Raw genomic sequence first — 15,772 nt, 5'->3', positions numbered from 1 at the left:
TTATTAGCAATGTTCTTCCGACGTCTGGTTTCTTTTTAAAAAATGCGTTTCTAAAGTGCATAAACTTTTAGGATTGACTGTATAGCCAATACATCCTTAATGCGCATTTATCTGTTTCATATTTCGATACCACTGTCTCTCTTATTGCGCCACAAAATAATTCATTTCATCCAACAATATTACGAAAAAACTCTTTAATATCCCTTTAATCTAGATTAAAATTATAATTTGGATAACGAAGCATATGATAGGTATAATTGTACAGCTTTGTGCAAAAAGATCCGGGGTAATAAACGTTAATGGAGTATCGAGTAATTTGGTGGTAGCTACAAGCTAACCATACGACGCACGAGCGGTTCTCATCGAGCGTAAGAGCAACGACAAACAAACGAAATCGCGAGCGACTCATCGCGAATGCATTCCGAGGATTCTGTTCGGTTGCCATTACACGGGATGCGAGTTGCATATGCGTTCGTGCGACGCGACGCGATGAGCGGAACAAACCTGCGAGGCGTTACGACATGTGTCTGATGCATGCACGGGCAGTTTCGTGCTCGTATTTCAATGTTGGTCGTGACGCGGGCGCGCGATGCCTCTTCGGTTACGTCGGACGATTTACGGACAAGGAGGTAGGGAAATATGGGGTCGAGGCCGAATATCTAAGGGAGAAGTTTTCTCGAAGGAACGCCAGAGTGGTCGACGCTTTCATATCTCGCGAGACGAGTTGTTGGACGAGCTATTCGAGACTCTTGACCACGGGACGACCGCTGGCTTCCGGTTTCGGACACTGTTAGTCTACCAGAGAATTTAGACGGCCAGTAGGTACAGGTCAGGTTTAGAAGATTAATGGTATTCGAGCAAAAACAATAGCTCCCGGTGGGAGGGAAAACCGCGCGTTGCATATTGAAGGGTTTAACACGCGAAAGATAAACGCGGCTGGGAGCGAGGCTATGCGCGCACGGGTTCAACGGGTAAAACGTTCATCCGTGGAAATTGGAGAGCGGATAAATGCGAAAGCTTGTAATGAGAATTTTCTCGGCCTCGGAGAAGCTAATTACCCGGTGCTCGTCGTTATCGCGAATATCCACGGTAATACCGTTTTCTAGGCGTCTCAACTTTCGGAAATATTATTAATAACCCCGACACCGACGAACTCTTGGGTCGCGCGTACAGCTTCTGAAGTACCCCGTGTAGCCGCCAAGTGAAACGCTGTGTGCGTCTTTGATAGGCATAGTTCACGGCTAAGTATGTGAGCCGGCTCTAGTGCTCATTATTATAGCCTTTACGTATACCTTGAAAAGCCCGACCGCCCTACGAATGGCGACGTCACCACGGAGAGTATGCGCGAGGGTTAAGGCCGAAGCTGAGAACCGAGTACCCATCCTAACTTTCAAGTAATTAAGTGCGTCGAAACTTGGTTAAGACTCGTAATTGTGTTTTATAAGAAGCCACCGGGATGGCTTCCCGAGACGCTGCAGGCTCGTTCGGCGAGAGCTTTTTAACAAAGAGAACCATTGAAAATACGTGACTCGACGGTTAGATGAAATTTACAACGGGACAACCCTCTCGTTCAACTTTGAACGACCGTTCTTTAAAACCAACCAAACTGCCCCTCCCTCTCTTCCTCTCTCTCTCTCTCTGTCCCTCGCGCGCGCTCATTATTAACGAGAACGTCGGGATTCATACGAAGCGATAATTCCCGTGTAACGGTGATCGTACAGGCGACCAAGATGCACGACCTTGTCGCGATAAACAGATTGCGAAACTTCTTTATCCTATAGAGTGCATTATTTCGTAACCCATATTCTTGGTCGGGAACGCCGAGATAATCCATGAGTCACGTTACACGGCTGTGTTCCAGATAAAACTTAATTTGCCATGTATGCTAAACGCGAGCGAAGCTCCTCCGCCTTATTGCTCGGAACATCGGGTACAACCAACGTTGCGTTCTACCGTTTCGCCTCTCTTCCTTTTTCTCGTTTTCTTTTTAACGATCCTTCCGCGAACGCATTATTGCCTATCTAATTGCGCGCTGCGATATTCTCAGCGAAGGAACTAGCCTCCTCGGTACTCGGCTTTCGATGTAGACACGGCCGGTTAGTCGATATCTACGATACGAAGGCAAATTTACTTACGCCAATTTCCGGTCAGAGAACAGCGTGCTGAGAACGGAAATGATGCACGAATTGGATATGTCGACAATAATTAGCGAGAGTCCATCGATCGATGGGCCAGGTACAAGGAAATGCAATATTCCGGGAAAATTGCGCTTTTATTTCCCTTGTTTATTACGGTATGCTTTTTGCTCACGTAATTTCGTGCGTTATCAGAGGCTAACTAGTATCATTTCGTGGAGTCAGTATAAAAAAACAAGATAAATATCACCGGGCTCGTACTTCCTTCAAATTATTCCGATAAATGATATAAGCCGACAGAATATAGATGGAAATAACGAACGATTCGCGGTGACCGACTCGACATCGACGCAACAATTAGCTAATGCACCACGATTGCGCGCGAGTTTTACGAGCTGTCGAAACCGGCCGGAGGAAATTCGTTTTTCTAGACGTCCTCGACCTCGCCCCGTCCGATAATTGCGGCTCATAAACTAGCGTTTAACGCTCGCCACCCCTTCGGTACCGCGCTTTCCATCGGGATCTGTCTCGGCTAGCGAAACTCTCGCAATAAAGTTAAATGTGTCTCACAGTTTTTTCCTCATGGTTTCTCTTCACGTAACCACGTTGGACGTCGGTACGACGACGCCGAGAGATCGATAGCCATGAAAAAGAGACGAACGCGAGAGCGAGGCAGGATCGCGTGTCGGGCAGGTTCAACAACGGCTCGTAAATTCTTCGTAACAGTCAGTCGTTAATCGATACCGGCCGGAGGAAGCCTTTCGAGTATTTTTAACGTTGCCTGTCTTTGAAATGCAACGAGCCGCGAGCTTCGCCGGGGAAATTATCACCGATCGTCGCCCAACGGCGTGCTCGGACGCGTGCATATTCATTTACCCATCGCCTAGCTGGCTAGAGGTGTTCGCGTGGACGCGTCGGGAGGTCATATCCACGCTTACCCGTATTTCTAAATTAGATTTCTACTGATCGGCTTGAGGTGCACGGAGTACACCACGCAAACGTACATTGCAAAATTGCGAATAAACATTTTGTCAACAGACTGTACATTCGTATGATCGATAATGAAGTTAAAGTTATTTTAACCCCGTAATTTTTCAACATTACGTTCAGGCGAACGCGATAAAACTTTGGAAACAGTGTTTACTTGAGTGCGCGGTGTACATGGATATACCGATTGCGATAAAAATCAAACAGGTCGCGATTTCAGCGGTGTCGCCATTCGTCACCGCGTATCTGGCTCGTTCCGTCAGTTCCGTCACGTCTGTTCCGATCTCGCGTGATTGAACGCGCGCAATGAGTAACGAGCCGTGTGTTCTGGTTCCCCGTTCCTCGGTCACGCGACGAAACGCGTTTTTCGTCAACCCTTTTTTACGAGTGAGTACACCTGGTCAGGGTCGGCGCACAGGTCCGGCCATCGTATTTTGACGGTTCGGAAAACCTCGCGGCGCGAAATAACGCGTGAGCACGTGAGAACGAAACCTATTGGATGGACAGCAGCGATTGATCGGGAAAATAAATCCTGGAAAATTATGAGGCACTAATAAAGACACACTGATTTCGTGGAAGATGGCCGAAAATGGGGATCACATTTAAATGCAGACACATTAAGGGATGATCTTTTTTTTCAACAAACACTAGCTAACTGGTCTGGGATTGTTTTATTTATCGCTAATCGCACGTCTGTGCAACGTTGACAGAAGAGAAGGTAGGATCAAGAAGCATACTCGATGACTTTGAAATCACACAGTAGTTGCAGGAGAATTGCAAACCGAAAGTCAATGATGTCTACCAGGTGATTAAAAAACAGTCACGGAATATGCTTGGAAGGAGGGCAATAGAAAACGGCGTAACTTACGATTGACTCCGTGGATGACCATCGTGGTCGAGTTATTACACAACTATAAAAATGTCTTCGATAGCTCCACTATTTCCCGAAGCGAAACCCGTGCACGAAGGATTTCGGTGACTTCCACCCCTGTCACGAGGTTAGCTCATTTTTCTCGCGAGGTGACGGGCTGTCCGCGAAGAGATGCGGACGATGAATTCTCGCGCGAATCTCGACAAAATAAAAAAATAAAACAGTAGTAAAAATGTTTCTAACACATTTTCGCGCGTTATCGCGGAACCGAGAAGGAACGCGACGATCACGCGAGACGAAGAAGTGAAACGCGGTTCTTTGAGCCCTTTCTTCGGCACGAGTATACACCGGAATTCCGCGCGGTTACTCGGATTCTGCTCGACTCATCTCATTCGCGTCGGTGACGATCCGCTGGAGGCACGATCGTTCTGTATCGACTTGAAAATCGGTAAAGCAGGTGTAAACGTGAACTAACGATGATTTTTAAGGTCAGTAGCGAACAAATGGCACCCCGAGACGTTGGGGCGTCGCGGTCGTCGCAGTGACTGCCGAGACTCGCGGCTACCCCCTCCAATTCCAACCCCCTACCAACAATTCTCTTTCACCCTCTTGCATCGGTTCTCCCACCCTGGGGACTCCAGCTCCCTATCTACACGTCTATATTCCCCTCTCGCCCTTTTTCTCGCGCGAAACATCCCTCCGTCCGTCCTACCCCTCGTCTTTTTCTTCCCAACTTCGTCCGTTTTTCTTCCCTCTCTTTCGCGACCTCTTCTTCCCTATCACAGCTTCAATTTCTCCCTCTCCGACGTTCGTTCGCGAGAACTGTCGTTCTTCTCTTCTTTTTTTTTCTTTCCTACCTGCCACGAACTAGCCTCTTGTTCTTCCTCTCGTTTTCTCCACCCGCGCGCGGATCTCGCTCGCGCTTCAACCCTCTCCCTCGGTCGTTCTACGACCCCCCAGACACTGGCCAAGCGAGTGGTCACGTGACCGGTTGGCTCGGCCAATCGTGCGCCGGGTGACGTCATCCGCAGTGGTTCTCGTTCTCGTGGCACGAGGCTAAACGGAGAATGCGAAGGGTGCATTTGCGGACTTCGGGGAACGTTTGGAAGGGATGTAGATGTGGCCCGTTCGATCTCGGAACGATGCGTGACGCAACGGCAGGACTGTCGATCCTCAGGATCCTCGGGGAAGGATTAAAGTGGCGGCATACCACGTACCGCGAACAAAGATCCCTTTTACGCTTTGATGTTTCCGCAATGCTCCCTTTCGTGCATCTCCTCGATATTGGAGCGCTTAAAAAGCGGTACGACCCGTCCGCGAAATAAACGTGTAAGGGAGGAAATGGAAAAAGAAAAAGAGAAAAAACGAACGTTCCATCCGTTAGATAAAAGGATAAGTACATTAGAGCTCGGAACATTTTCGAATGCCAGTTTAACGCTGTTCCACGGACGATAGATACGTCTATACATATATCGGTCGGTTCAACCGTTCGATTCGACCCTTTAAAAGAGATCGCGGAACGTGACACAGTGGCGTCGCCCCAATAAATTGCAACACGACGGAACGCATGCCAAACCCCATTTTTCTCCGGATCCCAGGAAAATGGGTTAGCGCCGAAAACTTTCCTGTTTGTATTCCGTACTCGAGGCAGGTTTTTCCAACGCGGCGAGGTGTGCGCGAGGTCGCACCCAGTCGAAATGAAATTCCACGGGGCAAGACGCGCGGGGCGTGAAGCGAAAAGGCGGAAGGGTAGGAGAGGGAGCCAAAGCCGGTGGTAAATCAACGGTAGTAGGTGTTTTCTTCCGAAAAATTTCCACGGGAAATCGCCTTAACTACGGCGCGCGAGGCCACGGTTCAGACGTCACTGCGATCGGTACTGCTGCCAGATGCGGATTTACTGCACAACTTTTACGCGTCCGAAGAACTTTCCCGTAAATCTCGTGCGTCGTAAAAATTTTCCATTCCCTAACCCCTTTTATTTGCGTTACTACGCCGTGCCTTTCCTCGCTCGACGAACGTGCCTCCCGCAATTCATCCCTGTTTCCGCCCCGGGCCAAAATAATGCGGGTTAATCCGCGCCGTAAACAGTTCATGAATAAACGAGGTGGGTACACGCGGCCGCGAAACAGTCGCCGTGACAAACGCTTCTGTTTTAAAATTGTTTCCCTGCTTACGGTGGAAATCATCAGTGTGAAATTCGACGTCAATCGATTTTGAAGCGAGCAATGTTCCAGAAAAGCATCAGCGAACCAGAGAGAAATGGATAATCAGTTAAAGTTACACAATCGGTTTCCCTCTCGCTCCACCTTTCGGAATCCCCGCGCTTGCGGGAAACGTCACTCAACGATCGATGGCTCTATTAACAGGGGATATCACGTGAACAGAGATTATCGGGATTATTTTAAGGGCAATGGACGCGATAGCATCGGAAAAACTAATATCAAACTATAATCTGACAATATATTGACGTTCATTGGATGCGCATAGATTTATGAGTCGAGATAGAATCGTTTTGGGAATACAGCAGCCGGTTCTCCAGAACGGGGATTCGATTTTCGAAACGCATTTGCGTTCCCCGAAGCTCCTGTTACATAGAGAAGTGCTCAGGCTCGAATCCGCCTTGACGTTTATAAGTAGGACGTAATTATTGGATATTAACCGCGCCGCAGGCCAGGCAATTTTCGCATTAATGAAATTAATTCATCGAAACTATAAGCCAAATTGAATTTCATTGCTGTAATCAAAGCTTGCGGTGAATAACTTTTCATGGAAACGAAACAGTCCACGGTTTTCCGTGTTCTCTTTTTCCGCTTTCGCCATTGTCTTTCAGATTACGCTTGCAACTTAACAGTTGGTCAGTGGATGGTTTCCCGCGGTGTAAAAGAGAAAAACCGGGTAGTGGGGCGTTAGCACGGTAGCAACGCGGCACTGGTCCCCTTTGATTCTCGGATAAGCTGAAAGCGAGTAAGTTCGAAAGACACGTAATTAAAAGCGCGTTCTCGTCGTTTAATAATCGTGCGCCGCAATTTAATTTCAAATCCATTTTACCGCCACTGTTCACGCCGGGCTTTCAGCCGAGCCTGACGACGGCTACCGTATTGGTTTTCTTGTCCGATCGAACCCGATCGTCACAATGCCGTCAGATAAACGGAAAAATGGATAGGCTGCTACTGGGAAGGATTCGTTTATTTTTTAGCCGTGGAGATCCGATAATTTCCATTTCCATCCTCACAAGCAATCGGTGTTCGAGTTGCGAGGACACGTTGCTCCAAGAACCGATATTCCGCTCCTTCTATCCCGTTGCATTAAGAATCACCGACGCGGAATGCCTTTCCACCTGCTAGTTTCCACTCCCCGTGCCCGTCTCTCGTTCCCGCTACCTCTTTTTATCTCCGACCGTATCGATGTCGTTGCAGCCACGTGATACGGATTCCGCGCGGACGTCCGCGATTTTTCAACGAGGGTACGCGGGCACGTTCCCACCCGGGGACCGGTTATAAATTTACGATTCCCGTGGAGAGTGGTCGCTCCAGCCAGGATAAAAAAAAGGTAATCGTGTTTCATCGGTACTCTGTTCGCCAACGAAATCGAACCTAACCAACGGAACTTTCTCCGTCGAAAAGTTTACAACAAAAATGAATATGTATGGAGCGAAGTTATCAACGTGGATTTTGCAATTACAGAACATCGTGATGTGTAAAAGTAGAATGAGAATTGATGATTTTATAGCCGCGAGACGTCGAGCAGGCGTAACTCGATGCGATGGTAGCAAACGGTGTATCAAACAAGCGCTAAAGCGGTCGAGGCGCAGGCTGCAAGTAAATCAGAGTTCGCCGCACGCGTCTCGCTTCGTCTGACGCGTTGTTTGTCCCGTAGCGAGCGGAACAGCTGCCTGATGGCGCACACAAATCACCCTGGGAAACGGTATCGCGTATCCGACGAAACAGGCTGCTGTCTGCAGGTGACAGGGCCGCGAAAAACCGGGGCCGGTGCGCCTGTCACCGATGTAATAAACCGGGACGCACGTACGGCAATTAAGGAGCGAACTGTGTGCGAATTATTGAACGAACGGCCACAGTACCTTTTTGAAATTTGAAACGTTTGATGGTTCAAAGGGACTCGAGGCAAATACCGCGACCGAAAAAGTGCGGGCAAAAATGGTTGGTTACGTTAATTCACCTGTAAAAAAGAGCCGACGACATCGCTTTTACCCTTCTTACACGAACGTTTCTTATTCTGGAATTAAACGACAGCTTATAGAGACGCGTTACACACATTTTTACGACGGCTGAGCCTCGCGTACATTTATGTATACGTAGGATTTTATCGTCGTCCTTTTCATCGTTCGCGCAACCTCCTTCGAGCGTATATAGGTAACACGAATTAATACCCTCAAGAGGAAGTACGATAGAGTTGGTCGCGCGCCCCGTCGACAAGACGTGGGGAAAATAGATACCCGAACGGGCGCGATGAAAAAGAAAGAATAGGAAAGGATACTTAAAGGAGGAAGAAAGGAATGTCGCTGATTCGACTGGATTTATTTTCGCCGCAAGGACTCAGAGGAACGGTGACAAACAGGAAAATCGCGAACGACAAAAGAAAGAGAGAAACAGAGAAAGAAACCGAGAGACGAGATGGGAAGACGAAACGAAGGAGGAGGAAAGAGTGGCGAAAAGAGAGAGTGGCAGGGAACGACCGTTGCGGGAGGAAAAGGGAGGGAGAAAAAAGGAGGGTGCCTCGAGGGTTTGCATATTTTTTTTCATCCATTTAACGATCACCCACCAGTCGTACTCCCTGCAGGCAACGCGAATACACCGGAGCGAAGGGGCGAGGGGTAGGTGTGGATTACGAGGATGTGGCACTTTTTAGCGATGAAAAAAAGTATGTCGCATTAATTAAAAGCGACGCCGACGGTGAACGCAATTACGGGTCTGCGCGACGCGCTTCGCACACCGGGGTTCATTCGGGGCCTCGGTGTTTTCACCGAGCAACCCGTTTTTCGCTTATTTTTGTTCCCCTTTTCCGTTTCCTTGCCTCCATCGCACGCCGCGCCCGAACTCTTTTCCCTATTTCTCGGTTCGCGTGTCGCGACTTCGGCAAAATCGTGACACGCTTCTTTTGGGAATTATTCCAGCCGCGAACGACGCGGTACCGTAATTAATGCGCCGACTCAAACGGAAGGTAAAATCTGTTTCGCCAAACCGGAACCGAAATACAATCTTATTCGAGGAGTCTGTTCGAAACCAGGGTGAACGACAGTTCTCCCGAATCGACCTCAACGATCGCATCGGCGAACCCGTCGAATCGATCACTAACCGAACCCCGGCTGATTCCCGTGCGCACGAGTTCCCCGGATCGCGGAGATTCCGTCGAGAAAAAGATGAGAGTGGACGCCGAGGCTGGCAAGGGTGAAGAACGAGAGCAGGGTGATCACCCCCTTTAACTGCGAGGGACGTGCTGCCGTACCCTCTGGCAATTTCCGTCCTCGAATTGAAATGTTATTACGTTGGCGACACGTTCCGGTTACCGCCAGCCCCCATCCTATCCACCCCTTTCTGTCTTTCGTCTCTGTCTTATGTTTCCTGTTGTCCTGTCGCAAATGCGATTTGAACTCGGTGCTCAACGAAACGAACGGAGCCGGGGACGAAATCGAGGGTGAGACGAACAGCGAAGGTCTTCCCGATGGATCCGATTCTCCGAGCTGGCAAAGGAGAAAACCGACGAGACGTCGAATCGCTAATCCCGTCGTCGTCGTGTCGAGTCGAGTCGGCTTTTATCCCCGGTACACTCCTCTAAAATCGAATTAAATCCATTCGATCGATCGAGCGCGGTCGAAAAGTCTTCCCGTGTGTCTCTGTACGCCGTTCCATGCCACACGACGCGACGTAGCGGGAGCAACGTCTATTACGCGATCGCGTATCTGGCTGAAAGAGACTCCTCGGGACTCCATTACGTGTTCTCGTAACGCAGGGGAATCGATACGAAGGAATGCGGCCTGGATATTTCCGTCTGCACCGGTATTTCCGGCTTGCCGAGTCGACCGATAAAACGTTAGGGGAGAGATTTGTATGGCCGCGAACGAGGTAACCAGAATGTCAGCTTGGAAATCGCTGATTCGAATGTTTTCGACATATACTCTCGAAGACGCGTTGTAACGGCACGCCTCGCCGGAAGTCGAGACACCGTGCACCACGAGAATGCACGGGCCACTAGAAGATCGTGACGTGTCGAACAACGATCAGACCAACAGTAACTTCGATTCCTTACGCCCTGTTCACTCTACTGTTAGTGAGCAGCTGCGAACTATGTACGTTAGTGTCTTACTCCTAACAAATGGAGTGAAAGAACGATTATAAGCTATTCGTAAGCTTGTTACGTTGCAATAGACCAGAAGAAAGGTGAAACGTATTCTTCGAACGCCAACCTTTAAGGGATATAATCATCTTTGTAACAATTTTGTAATTTATATATAAACAACGCACAAACAATTGTAAAATCTGGGATCTATTCAGGATTATCTACTTCATATTCAGCATTTTTCGAATTGTTTCCACGATAAATCGTTCTCAACGCGTAAACGTGCATTCCACTTTCGCTGCAGTGCATTAATCATTATTCCCTCCAGCTTTGCCTTTTGTAACGGTAAACGCTCTCATTCGCGAAACCAATCTGCACAGAAGGATGCATTGTATTAAGCCCCGAGCCTTTTTATCCAATGCGTCACGAAGAAAGTGCTGGAGAGAGAGATGAAACGCGGTGTATAGGAATGAACGAAAAGCAAGAGATTCGCCGAGTGGAGGCAGAGAGTCTCGAAAACAGGAACATCCCAGTGGTTTAATGCCGACAGTGTCGTCTATTCTCAGGGAAGAGAGGGCGGAAGAGTACTATTTCTCGCTTTCGTTCCTTTCTTTCTCCATTTTCTTCCCTCAGGATTCCAGACGGGGTTCGGAAGAGGACAAAGAAAACGAGAGAGCCGTTTTGGACACCGAAACTTCTCGGGGAGAGAGACACGAGACAAGATAAGAACGGCGGGAAAGTCGGCCGCAAAAGAGAAAAATATAGAAACGAAGAGGAGCGAGATAGAGCCGAGACTACTGACCAAAGCTCGTGACTTTTATTGCAACCGACCGTGTTAATCCCGACCAGCCATAAATTCATCCGACGAGAATTGCTTCTTAACCGGCACCATCCCCTCGAGCTCCGACAACCTGTCGAAGTCTTAACTAACGTACGTGATCTCTACTCTGTCCGCGTGAAAACTCGATTCGGTGAAAGGAGAATGGCGCCACGGCGGTCGGACTTTCCCGGCTTTGCACAATGAAAATCCGGTTCGCCGCTGAGGTTTCATGGAAGTGAATTCGCGATGGCCGAGAACGTAAATATCTATTGAATCCGAGAGGGACAAATATTTAATTACGAGGGAGAAGATAGTTGATTCGCCGCGTGGCCCGAATGATGAGTGCCGGAAGAGGGTAGCGAGAAAGGATAAAGGGAAATGGATGCTTTCAATCTCCCGTTCCTACGCCATTATCCGCGGCCAGCCGTTTCGATTCTTCGCAGGCTTCCCTGCACTATCCCGGGGCTAATAGTTAGTACACCGACCGAATTACACCGGGGGTAATTTCTTTCGGAGGCATTAATTAGCCTCTGTTTTCCGGCGCCATCAATTTGCGACTCGTGCCGCAATTCAAGTTTCAACCGTGGCCCCGGTTCCTCTGCCGAGTTACGGGATACCCTCGCGATCGATACCTGGTGAAATTTGCAGATACTTTGCGCAATGCCCGAGGGCAATTAGATCCACGTCAAGTCACGTTTCAGGAAGAGTAATTAAATGATACTCCTTATGCGAAACGAAGAAATCACTTTATCTCTCGACACTTATTTCCAGCTAAATAACTACGTATTCATAATTTATTAATACACCTCGCAGATACATACACAAAAAAATACACATTTAATCAACCTTGTGATGTGACTAAAGAATTTTCATATACTTTCTCCTAATTAAACTATCCTGTTCGAAGAGAAAATCGATACCGAAACGAAATTAGATGATGGTACCGGATCAGGATGAACCCTAAACCCTCACGATGACAACGAAGAGAAAGGATGGACTCGCGTTGAATGCCATCGTGTGGGTCTCTTCACACTTCGAAAATCTGGCTTCGAGTGTACCGAGAAGCTTGGCTCTTTCCGGATCTCTCGTCAGGGTCGTTTGATATTCACGTACCGTGAGTTTTCAGGGAAACCTTACACGCCACTTCGATCCCCCTTCCGACAGGACTTTTGCACCGCGCCACCAAAGCCCCGCGGCGAAACTGGCACGGGAACGAGTCTCTTCACCCGTGTACATACGGCCTCCATACATATACGCACAGGTATCTATCCATATCTATGTGCATGCACCTATCCGCGAAGTGCAATTTGCATGCTCGTCCTCGTTTTAAAGCCTACCGGTGATTTCCGGCGTCATAGTTTCTATACCGGCTACGAAAACTCGACCCGAATCCGAGCTCTCCCAAACCACTTCGTTCCGCGTGTACCTGTACGCGTCTCCGACGACCACGTTGATCCAGCGAAACTGAATTTTCACGAAATTAATAAGATATCGGTGAAAATTATGACGGGAACATCGTTGGGACATTTAATACACCAGATCTGTACGATCTATTTCACAGAGCAAACGTAGAACTAGAACGCAATGCGAATTATCTTAACTATTTCGACAATGAAGATCCAGAGTGACTGAGTGACGTGCAAGGAATGAATACCACAAATAGCAGTCGTTACTCAAAGTTTTTATATTCGCCTAGTAAAAGAGTGGAAACCGGGGAAAGTACATTCAAACATTTGTAAACGAGCGGAGAGATTGTGAGGCTCAAGAGCTTTTCCAAGAATATTAAAATATCGATGTCAACAGTCGAACCGACAAAAAGGAGAACGGGCGACCGGCCTACTTCGGGTCGCTCGTTGAATGAGAACGGAGGAAAAGGCCGAGAATTAGCCGCGAAACGAGCATCGCCGAAATCACGTATACGGAGGAGAGTAGGAGCAGGGATCTTTCTCCTTTGAATGTGTTTAATTGCGAGAACAGTTTCGCTTTCAGGAGGGACTAGACGGTCTGACGAGGAGGACGGAAATGATTAACGACAAAAGGCGTCTCGGTCGGATCCTGCGCGAGCGAAACAGAGACGGCGGTGGGAAAAGAAGAAATAAATCTCCCCAACGTGAACGAAATGGACGGGGGTCCGTGCAATTACCTTGTGGCTACGAGACTATCGGCTAGTGATTTCCAGGTACAATGAGTCAGAGATGTTGTAATTATTGATCAGCCATTAATTTGGGTCACTGTAATTACGCTATAGAATTGAAGCATAAGGGAACGCGGAGATTGATCGACACGAGAGAGGAAGACGTCGTTGCTTTAAAGAATTTGCTTCTCGTTGTTAATAGGCATTTTATCACAGAACGTCTTCATTCGCTGTGCTGTTAATTTACTCGATGTGTACAGGTGCCATTAGTACAGCCATTTTGACAAAGTTTGTCAATAAATAAACCTGACTAGTTTACGGACCATCTAATCCACCCCTCGGATTAAACGATCAAGATACGGAGAGATTTATAGTTCGTTTATTTGGTAAACACCGTTAGTTATCCTGCACCGATCGATAGACCTTATAAAAATGCAACGTTTTACGGGATTCAAAAGCGTCGATGCTGAACGGGATAATACAAGAAGGACGCGCTTGTACATTCAACAGTTAGCAAGAGGATCGCGTTCGGTGAGATTAAAATTCTTCGAGGTAATATTCAATCCCTCTGGCTGACGTCGAGCAGCGGGCGCAGCGGAAACATAAATCGAAAAGCTTCGGAAAAAAATTAATGATATAAATATTTCCGTTAATTAAACGTTCGCGTTCAGGACGCGATCGAGGAAATTCGATAATGAAGTCCGTTCTTGTTGTTCCGACCCGTGCGAATCGTGGAAATTAAGGAATGGCGATGATTTATTCGCCCGGCGGAACGAAACGGAGGAGAGCTTATTCGTTTATTTGGCAAATATCGAGCCAGTAATCTTGGATTCTAGTTCGGGATGGTGTTGCGACAACGCGAGGCGCGGGAAGAAGCGAGAACGGCCAGGAAGACAGATGGAAAAAGGACTAGAACGAGAGAACGGGAGGGTAGAAACCGGGGGGCGGAGGGTGAATGCTGGATGAACACCGAGCAGCTAACTGGGTAGGGGATGGGCGGTTGGTCTGACGCAGCAAACAGAAAATAATACCGCGGCTATTGTTCCCGTTTCGCTTTTCTGTCTCGCTTCATTCACTCGCCGCTAACATCAGGGGTCTGTTCTAGGAACCCTCCTCCATTGTCGAGTTTCGCTACTTCCCTTTTACCTTCTCTCATCACTTTTTTCTCTCCGACTTTCTCCTTTCTCTTATTCGCATTCTACCGCTAGTCTGTCTCGCGCACCGCGCCGCTCTCCTTCATCTTTTCCGCCGTCTCTCTCCTCCGTTCTCGTTACTATACTCGTTCCCGTCGAACGGCACACGTACGTATTCCCATATTTTTGCCGAGCCCGAAACGGAACGAGCAGAAGCATTCGCGACGGATTGGAGCATTTATTCGCAGCCGAGGAAGAAAGCCGTAATATCCCTTTGTGCCGCGACACTTTCTCCCTGAATAAATCAATTTTCTTTTCTGCGACCACGCGTACGTTCCTGGCGTTGGTGCGAGTTCTGCTGTCAAACAGACCTCCCGCATCTTTTTTCAGGACCGACAACGTCCTCAGAGATAATTCAATACGACTCGTTTGGGCGTCTTTCATCTCGCGGCCGCTGTACCGCACAGAGCAAATCAGTTTCGTTAAGTCTCGTCACGGTAGATATCACGTCCTTCCATTTTTCTGCTACATCGGCCAGAGTGCGCGGCGATGTATTTCGTTCCTGCTTTGATCGGTCTGCTGTAATAAAACCCGTAACCCCGTTTACGTGTTCGCTTTCAATTCCCGTCAAAGTTCCTCAATTTCACCTCTCGCCGCGTGCGACCCCGCGAATGCTTAACCCCGTAAAGGATATGTTTATAAATCGAGCATCGCGCCGCGCCTCTCTTGTTTCATTCCCGCTCCCACGCTCTTTTTTTCTCATTCACTGAACGCGAGATTATATTCAATCGTTTCCCTCGGAGGTGGAGAACAAACGGACCGACGCGACGTGGGTTAGATTGAAACGTTTATTCAATCGATAGGAAACGAACGATCTGTCATCGAAACGGGTGCCTGCAACCATTGCTGCTTCCTCAAACGAACTAATTTGCCGACTAATTTTTAATGCGGAAGTATTGATACGGTTTTATTCGCGTTTCTTTCCACCGATCTTGCTACGTTCATTATTTTCATTCCGCTTGTGATAAAAAAGAGTATGCAAATACGTCTGCCTCATGAGAAACGGAACTACATTTTTATCATCCATTTGTTATCTCTGACTACCGAATATTCGGTATGAATTTATGATGAAAGAAGCTATGAATTTAACCGGTTATCGAACGAACCACGGTTCAATTTTCTGAAGAAAGCCATCAGGTCCGCTTGGTCTAATTGAAAAACTCGACAGATATTTCCTCTTAACGATTATAATACATTTGACTTAAATTGGAGGAGAAGTTCGTACAATATAAAAAGAGGAAAAAGTTGTCTTGGACTGTATATCGCAAAGAAACATCAAATGAAAAATATGCATCTCGAATTAAGGATGTACTGGCTATACAGTCAATCCCAAAT

At 47.9% G+C, this 15,772-nt stretch overlaps 1 protein-coding gene across 4 annotated transcripts in view; it reads right to left on the bottom strand.

Annotated features, from left to right (window-relative positions):
• The window catches only part of LOC108627540 (protein Fe65 homolog), a 127,762-nt gene that overhangs the window by 77,516 nt on the left and 34,474 nt on the right, over positions 1 to 15,772 (bottom strand). The window contains exon 1 of one of the 4 annotated variants that reach the window (XM_018028829.2): positions 3,991 to 4,549. The exons of the other annotated variants lie outside the window; for them this stretch is intronic. Within the exon in view, the coding sequence (XP_017884318.1) occupies positions 3,991 to 4,012 (22 nt within the window). The 5' untranslated portion in view covers positions 4,013 to 4,549. Of the gene's footprint in view, positions 1 to 3,990; positions 4,550 to 15,772 lie in introns of those variants that run through there. 4 annotated transcript variants of the gene reach the window in all.

Source organism: Ceratina calcarata, unplaced genomic scaffold, assembly GCF_001652005.2.
Source record: "Ceratina calcarata isolate Rehan_Ccalc_2016 unplaced genomic scaffold, ASM165200v1 scaffold478.2, whole genome shotgun sequence".
Taxonomy (NCBI): domain Eukaryota; kingdom Metazoa; phylum Arthropoda; class Insecta; order Hymenoptera; family Apidae; genus Ceratina; species Ceratina calcarata.
This window is presented reverse-complemented; position numbering and strand designations above follow the sequence as displayed.